At 48.5% G+C, this 8,496-nt stretch overlaps 1 protein-coding gene across 1 annotated transcript in view; it reads left to right on the top strand.

Moving 5' to 3' along the window:
• The first annotated feature begins 1,208 nt into the window (after positions 1-1,208).
• Positions 1,209-8,496, top strand: part of LOC141998857 (E3 ubiquitin-protein ligase TRIM21-like) — a 302,786-nt gene continuing 295,498 nt past the window's right edge. The window contains exon 1 of the mRNA XM_074971830.1: positions 1,209-1,667. Coding sequence (XP_074827931.1) covers positions 1,209-1,667 — 459 coding nt within the window. The remainder of the gene's footprint in view (positions 1,668-8,496) is intronic.

The raw sequence follows: 8,496 nt of genomic DNA, 5'->3' as shown, positions 1-8,496 counted from the left end.
GTTGGGCATTTTCTCCAGCCCTCAAATCACATTTGTGGTTCTTTTTTGTACCCTTTCCACTTTTTTGAACATCCTATCCAAAATGTGGCTATTAGAACCGGGCGTAGTGTTCCAGGGTCCATCTCACCAGTGGCAAACACGGAGATAAAACCCTTTCCTGCTCCTGCTCACTGGCGAGGGGGTGTCTGGCAGAGCAGCTTTTTTGCCCTTTCTAACTGTCATTCCTCCTCCTCTCCTAGTCAGTTCCTTGTCAAGGTTCCTTCCCCACTCTGAACTCTAGGATACAGACCTGCATGAAAACCTCCTAAGCTTACTTTTACCAGCTTAGGTTAAAACTTCCCCAAAGTACAAACTATTTTACCCTATTGCCCCTGGACTTCCACTGCCACCACCAAACTTTATCTGGGTTCCTGAAAAAACGTAGTTTGGACACATCTTTCCCCCCAAAATCCTTCCAACCCTTGCACCCCACTTTCTGGGGAAGGTTTGGTAAAAATCATCACCAATTTGCATAGGTGACCACAGACCCAAACCATTGGATCTTAGAACAATGAAAAAGCATTCAGTTTCCTTACAAGAAGACTTTTAATAGAAGTAAAAAAGAATCACCTCTGTAAAATCAGGATGGTAAATACCTTACGGGGTAATTAGATTCAAAACATAGAGAATCCCTCTAGGCAAAACCTTAAGTGATAAAAAAGACACACAGACAGGAATATTCATTCTATTCAGCACAGCTATTTTCTCAGCCATTTAAAGAAATCATAATCACATACCTAGCTAGATTACTTACTAAGTTCTAAGACTCCATTCCTGTTCTGTCCCCAGCAAAAGCATCACACAGACAGACCCAGACCCTTTGTTTTTCTCCCTCCTCCCAGCTTTTGAAAGTATCTTGTCTCCTCATTGGTCATTTTGGTCAGGTGCCAGCGAGGTTACCTTTAGCTTCTTAACCCTTTACAGGTGAGAGGATTTTTCCTCTGGCCAGGAGGGATTTTAAAGGGATTTACGCTTCCCTTTATATTTATGACATTCTTCTTCCCCTTTTTTCTGTTTTCACTTCTCCTCTTTCCCCTTTAGGCCTCTCCCTTCTCTTCATCTCACCCTGCATGGAGTAGGGCAGAGGCCAGCAGCAGGCACCTCCCACCAGTGACACCAGAACACACAGAGCTGGGGAAGGAGACAGACAGACTGAGAGCCCAGCAGTCATGGGGACACCTGCTCCACCAGGGGAGAGGAAACGTAAGGCTGAAGGTCTGGAACCCCCGGCTCCAATATCTTTAGCTGGTAGAGAGCTAGAAGATGCCGTTTGTCGTATCTGTCAGGAGTATTTGACAGACCCGATGACTTTAGAGTGTGGGCACAACTTCTGCCATGGCTGCATCACCCGGCACTGTCAGGGAGTGGAGACAGCCGCCTGTCCTCAGTGTGGAGAAATGTTCCAGAAAAGAGCCTTCAGGTCCAACACACAGCTGGGCAGCATAGTACAATTCATCAAACAACTGTGGAAAAGGAGTAGGAAAGGGAATGTCTGTGAGGAACATGGCAAAGAGCTCACATGGTTCTATAAGGAGGATGGCAAAGCCCTTTGTGAGGATTGCAAAGGATCCCCGGCTTACCACTCTCACGCTGTGATTCCCATGAGAAAGGCTGCCCATGAGTCCAAGGTAGGGGTGTTTTTGTTGGCTAATTAAATCCCTTTAGGGCCCTGTGTCACACCCTCTCTGGACAGATACCAGTCAGTTGTGACTGGAACGAACCACAGGATCCCATGTGCTTCTAAGACTTCAGCTCTGGGTCTCTCAGCTGCACTCCCAACTGCAGACCCCATGTATGCCACGCTTCTTTGGGATGTGGTCCTCCACACCCCAGCTGTCTGAAACCCCAGAACCAGTGCCACAGCCCTCCCAAGCTTGCAGTTGGTTACACATGCTCCAGCAGATTTCCAGATCACTGTGGGCACGCTGAGTTCTCGATCGACGCCTTCATGGACAATGTGTCAGGCGAGCCAGGAATGCTGGCTTAGCAAAGGGATTCTTAATCACAGGCACTTGTATTTTTAAGAAAGCACAGGGAGAGTTACAGATCTACACGAAATAACAAACAGTCCTGAGACAAACTGCCCCCTATCCCCTGTGTCCGCTCTCACCCCTTCTATCACTATGTCTACACTACAGCCTATGTTGGCAAAACTTATGTCACTCAGGGTTGTGAATATTCCACCCCCATGAGTGACATAAGTTACACCAACATAGGTACTGCTGCTCATAGGATTGGGTTTTTTATGCTAACAGGAGAGCTTTCTCCCATCAGCATAGAGTGTCTTCACCACACACGCTGCGGCGGCACAGCTGTATCGGGAGAGCTGAGCGGCCACAGCCCTTCTAGCGTAGACATAGGACTCTGAGGTCTGGTCAGCATCTCAGGCAAGGCAGAGACCCTCCTGCATTCTTTCTCTCTCCAGTTTTGTCTTCTGGCATATGATGGTCAATGGCCCTCTTGCTCTGAGAGCATCGCCCCTGCAATATATCCCCCTTTTGCTATATGAAATTCTCTGAGCTCCATGGACCTCCCTTATTTGTCAAATAAATTCTTCACTAAGCTCCATCCCCATGCCAATAGCAGAGGCAGAGCTCCTTGTTTTAGTTACTAAGAGATTTTTTTTTTTTCCTTTTAATCCCATTAGCCCTGCAGAGTGAAGGTGGGTCTGGGAGAGGGCTCTTTAATCCAGCAAAGGCAGAGTGAGATCTAATGGCTGGAAATTAAAGCTAGACAGATTTAGGCTATAAATAAGTTTCACATATTTTACCATGAGGGGGATTTACCATTGGAACAACCTACCAAGGGTTGTGGTGGGTTCCCCATCACTTGGGGTCATTAAATCATTGCTGGGCATCTCTCAGCGATCTGCTCTAGCTCAGCCACACGCTGATGATGCAGGAATCACTGGGGGAAGGTTCTTTGGCCTGTGCTCAAAAACAGGAGGTCAGACCAGATGTTCAGAATGGCCCCCTTCCGGCCTTATCAGCTGTGAATCTATGACTTATTCTGGCTAATGCTGGTCCATACCGAAGCATAACCCTTTGTGGTTAACAAAGGTGCATGGCAGTGGGTTTAGCAAACTGTAGCCACAGTGGGGAGAATAAGTTAGCTACATTATTTGCTCACATGAATGAAATTCATAAATACCTAGGGAAGCAGGGATGACTGGGAATTTACCCTTCTGAAATGGGATTGCCCTGATGGGAAGAGGGGTTTCGTGCCTGAAAGTGTGTGGCACACAGATGGAGAATGGCCCCTGCATATTTTTTCACTTGGTTTTATTAAATTATAGATAGTTTCCCCATTTCTCCTTTCAGGCAGAGGCAAGCACATCAAGCAGGTACTGTACATGTATTTGCCTTTGTCATGTCCCCTTACATTCCTGTTCAATGCACTGCAGCATTACTGCACTGAACAGCTGAACTGAAAATGTCTTTTCTTTAGGAGTGAAAATGTGAGCGTTCAGAAACAGGAAGCCATTTCTACTCAACAGCAGTTGCTCAGAGGTAAATGACCACCACACTCATATTCAGAAGTACCTACCCTAAGTGCTCACAACTCAGTCAGGTCCAAATCCAATTTTCAATAACTGGGGAGGGAGTAAAGGCCCCGTGCAGTGACTGCCACCTTCCACTAGCCTGAATCAATCCTGGGATGGGCTTGGTGAGGCCCCCCAAGCAAGGGATCCTGGAGTTAACTCCCCATTGAGATGCATGGGCCAGCACACAATTCCTACGGCTGCCCAAGGTGACTGCATCTTGCTACAACCACGCTGCACAACCTATGTAAGCCACTAGTGGGCACAGCCTGGGTTCCCAGGTTCCCAGTGGGCTGCAGCATTGAGTCTTAGGGCAGCAAAGCTAAGAGACTGACCTTCCACATGGCCACTGCTCCTTCACTCAGCAGAACCAGCGGCCATGAATCAGAGCGATTGGAAACTCTGCAATGTCAGAATTGTCTGTTTTTCCTGGGCTGGCTGCCAGCTTCCAGCTTAGAGCCGTGCAATGAAGAGCTCGCTGTGATTATTGGCAGGGCTGGGTTCATTCAGCGCATAGGCTACTGTAAGTCACATATTGCATAGTGCAGGTGCTTGCTTCCGAAATATCAGTAGGGTTGTTTGTGTGAAAGCCAGGCTGGTGTTTGTGCGTGTTCCTAGAGGCCCCAGTTGAGATCAGGGCCCCATTGCGCCAGACACTCCACACAGATACAGTCTCCAGAGGCTATGGGGGACAGTGTGGTGTAGTATCGTGGCATAAAGAGCTGGACTGGCATTTGGGATATGGGAGTTCTAAGTCTTGGGCTGCTGTGTGACTTTTGGGCGTCACTTTGCGTCCTTGCGACTCTTCTTCCCCACCTATAAAGAGATCGATGGACGAGAAATACTCCATGAGAACTAGATGTTGCTATTGTCCTTTGTTCTGATTCTCCAGCCTCAGTCCCCTCTTCTCCTCTTTATTTTCTATATTTCCATCCTACAGTCTGTCTCCACGCAACTGCTTCTCCCTACAAGACCTGTGAATCCTTTAAATGCCCCTTGAACCCTACTTCTTGCTTTCCTTTGTCAGTTTTTATAGAAACATTTTGCTAAAATACTAAAAATGCAACAAAGTGATTCTGAAGTTAATTTTCAGCTTTCACAGACTGAACCTTTCATTTACCCCAGGTTAACTCTGCACTTGTGTCTTGCATAGATTGTGAGCCATGGCTGTAGTGGGATACAGTCCCGTGGAAGGAAAAGGCCTGGGTAGAGACCGCCAAATCGTTGAAGTCAACGAATGGCTACGCAGGTGATGTCGGAGATAAGGTTTGGGATTCTTTGACCATGGGATGGTGTTCCAAGAAGGAGTGCTAGGCAGAGATGGGCTCCACCTAAGGAAGAGAGGGAAGAGCATCTTCGCAAACAGGCTGGCTAATCTAGTGAGGAGGGCTTTAAACTAGGTTCACCGGGGGAAGGAGATCAAAGCCCTGAGGTAAGTGGGGAAGTGGGATACCGGGAGGAGGCACGAGCAGGAGCGCGTGAGAGGGGAGGGCTCCTGCCTCATACTGAGAAAGAGGGGCGATCAGCAGGTTACCTCAAGTGCCTATATACAAATGCACGAAGCCTGGGAAACAAGCAGGGAGAACTGGAAGTTCTGGCACAGTCAAGGAATTATGATGTGATTGGAATAACAGAGACTTGGTGGGATAACTCCCATGACTGGAGTACTGTCATGGATGGATATAAGCTGTTCAGGAAGGACATGAAGGGCAGAAAAGGTAGGGGAGTTGCACTGTATGTAAGAGATCAGTATGACTGCTCAGAGCTCAAGTATGAAACTGCAGAAAAACCTGAGAGTCTCTGGATTAAGTTTAGAAGTGTGAGCAACAAGGGTGATGTCTTGGTGGGAGTCTACTATAGACCACCAGACCAGGGGGATGAGGTGGACGAGGCTTTCTTCCGGCAACTCATGGAAGTTACTAGATTGCAGGCCCTAGTTCTCATGGGAGACTTCAATCACCCTGATATCTGCTGGGAGAGCAATACAGCAGTGCACAGGCAATCCAGGAAGTTTTTGGAAAGTGTAGGGGACAATTTCCTGGTGCAAGTGCTGGAGGAACCAACTAGGGGCAGAGCTCTTCTTGACCTGCTGCTCACAAACCGGGAAGAATTAGTAGGGGAAGCAAAAGTGGATGGGAACCTGGGAGGCAGTGAACATGAAATGGTCGAGTTCAGGATCCTGACAAAAGGAAGAAAGGAGAGCAGCAGAATACAGACCCCGGACTTCAGAAAAACAGACTTTGACTCCTCAGGGAACTGATGGGCAAGATCCCCTGGGAGAATAACATGAGGGGGAAAGGAGTCCAGGAGAGCTGGCTGTATTTTAAAGAATCCTTATTGAGGTTACAGGGACAAACCATCCCGATGTGTAGAAAGAATAGTAAATATGGCAGGCAACCAGCTTGGCTTAACAGTGAAATCCTTGCTGCTCTTAAATACAAAAAAGAAGCTTACAAGAAGTGGAAGACTGGACAAATGACCAGGGATGAGTATAAAAATATTGCTCGGGCTTGCAGGAGTGAAATCAGGAAGGCCAAATCACATCTGGAGTTGCAGCTAGCAAGAGATATTAAAAGTAACAAGAAGGGTTTCTTCAGGTATGTTAGCAAGAAGAAGAAAGTCAAGGAAAGTGTGGGCCCCTTACTGAATGAGGGAGGCAACCTAGTGACAGAGGATGTGGAAAAAGCTAATGTACTCAATGCTTTTTTTGCCTCTGTCTTCAGGAACAAGGTCAGCTCCCAGACTATTGCACTGGGCAGCACAGCATGGGGAGGAGGTGACCAGCCCTCTGTGGAGAAAGAAGTGGTTCGGGACTATTTAGAAAAGCTGGACGAGCACAAGTCTATGGGGCCGGATGCGCTGCATCCGAGAGTGCTAAAGGAGTTGGCGGATGTGATTGCAGAGCCATTGGCCATTATCTTTGAAAACTCATGGCGATCGGGGGAGGTCCCAGATGACTGGCAAAAGGCTAATGTAGTGCCCATCTTTAAAAAAGGGAAGAAGGAGGATCCTGGGAACTACAGGCCAGTCAGCCTCACCTCAGTCCCTGAAAAATCATGGAGCAGGTCCTCAAGGAATCAATTCTGAAGCACTTAGAGGAGAGGAAAGTGATCAGGAACAGTCAGCATGGATTCACCAAGGGCAAGTCATGCCTGACTAATCTAATTGCCTTCTATGATGAGATAACTGGCTCTGTGGATGAAGGGAAAGCAGTGGACGTGTTATTCCTTGACTTTAGCAAAGCTTTTGACACAGTCTCCCACAGTATTCTTGCCAGCAAGTTAAAGAAGTATGGGCTGGATGAATGGACTATAAGGTGGATAGAAAGCTGGCTAGATTGTCGGGCTCAACGGGTAGTGATCAATGGCTTCATGTCTAGTTGGCAGCGGTATCAAGTGGAGTGCCCCAAGGGTCAGTCCTGGGGCCAGTTTTGTTCAATATCTTCATAAATGATCTGGAGGATGGTGTGGATTGCACCCTCAGCAAGTTTGCAGATGACACTAAACTGGGAGGAGAGGTAGATAAGCTGGAGGGTAGGGATAGGATACAGAGGGACCTAGACAAATTGGAGGATTGGGCCAAAAGAAATCTAATGAGGTTCAACAAGGACAAGTGCAGAGTCCTGCACTTAGGACGGAAGAACCCAATGCACCACTACAGACTTGGGACCGAATGGCTCGGCAGCAGTTCAGACCTAGGGGTTACAGTGGACGAGAAGCTGGATATGAATCAGCAGTGTGCCCTTGTTGCCAAGAAGGCCAATGGCCTTTTGGGATGTATAAGTAGGGGCATTGCCAGCAGATCGAGGGACGTGATCGTTCCCCTCTATTCGACATTGGTGAGGCCTCATCTGGAGTACTGTGTCCAGTTTTGGGCCCCACACTACAAGAAGGATGTGGAAAAATTGGAAAGAGTCCAGCGGAGGGCAACAAAAATGATTAGGGGACCGGAACACATGACTTAGAAGGAGAGGCTGAGGTAACTGGGGATGTTTAGTCTTCAGAAGAGAAGAATGAGGGGGGATTTGATAGCTGCTTTCAACTATCTGAAAGGGGGTTCCAAAGAGGATGGCTCTTGACTGTTCTCAGTGGTAGCAGATGACAGAACAAGGAATAATGGTCTCAAGTTGCAGTGGGGGAGATTTAGGTTGGATATTAGGAAAAACTTTTTCACTAGGAGGGTGGTGAAACACTGGAATGCGTTACCTAGGGAGGTGGTGGAATCTCCTTCCCTAGAAGTTTTTAAGGTCAGGCTTGTCAAAGCCCTGTCTGGGATGATTTAGTCAGGGATCGGTGCTGCTTTGAGCAGAGGGTTGGACTAGATGACCTCCTGAGGTCCCTTCCAATATTCTATGATTCTATGATTCTAGGCAGCTATGGGAATTGTGTGCTGCCCCATGCACCTTAATGGGGAATTAACCAGACACCAGCACCAGAGCAGAGCTCGGAGAGGCTGGACTGACCCAGGCAGGGGAGGGGGTTGCATTGGCACGGTGTAGAGAGTCTGTGTCTAGCCAGGACGGTTGTGGGGAGAGCTGTTTTTCTGTATGCTGTGCCGGGGGGAGGGAATGTGTGTGCCCCCTACTGGAGATCCTAAAGTGGGTCTGCTCCCGGCTTGCCTGGGTTAAATAAAAGCATTGTGGGATTGTTAAGAGTGGTGCTTTTCCAGGTTACTCTGACCCCCCCTAGAGTCAGGGCTGTTGTTTGTGCCAAGGCGCGTGGATGGGAGCTGGGACCCCTTCCCCAAGGCGGTCCCTAACCATACGCAAAGTAAGCCACTGCGTAGGGCACCAGGAACGCCTTGGGGCACCAAATTTCCTGGTGCCCTGTGCAGCTGCATGCTGCTCCACCCCAGCCCCGCCCCCACTCCACCCCCTCCCCAAAGCCCCCACCCCTGCTTCGCCCCAGCCCCACATC

The sequence above is a fragment of the Natator depressus genome, chromosome 14 (genome assembly GCF_965152275.1).
Source record: "Natator depressus isolate rNatDep1 chromosome 14, rNatDep2.hap1, whole genome shotgun sequence".
Classification (NCBI taxonomy): domain Eukaryota; kingdom Metazoa; phylum Chordata; order Testudines; family Cheloniidae; genus Natator; species Natator depressus.
Note: the sequence above shows the minus strand (reverse complement) of the source record. Positions and strands in the feature narration are given on the sequence as shown.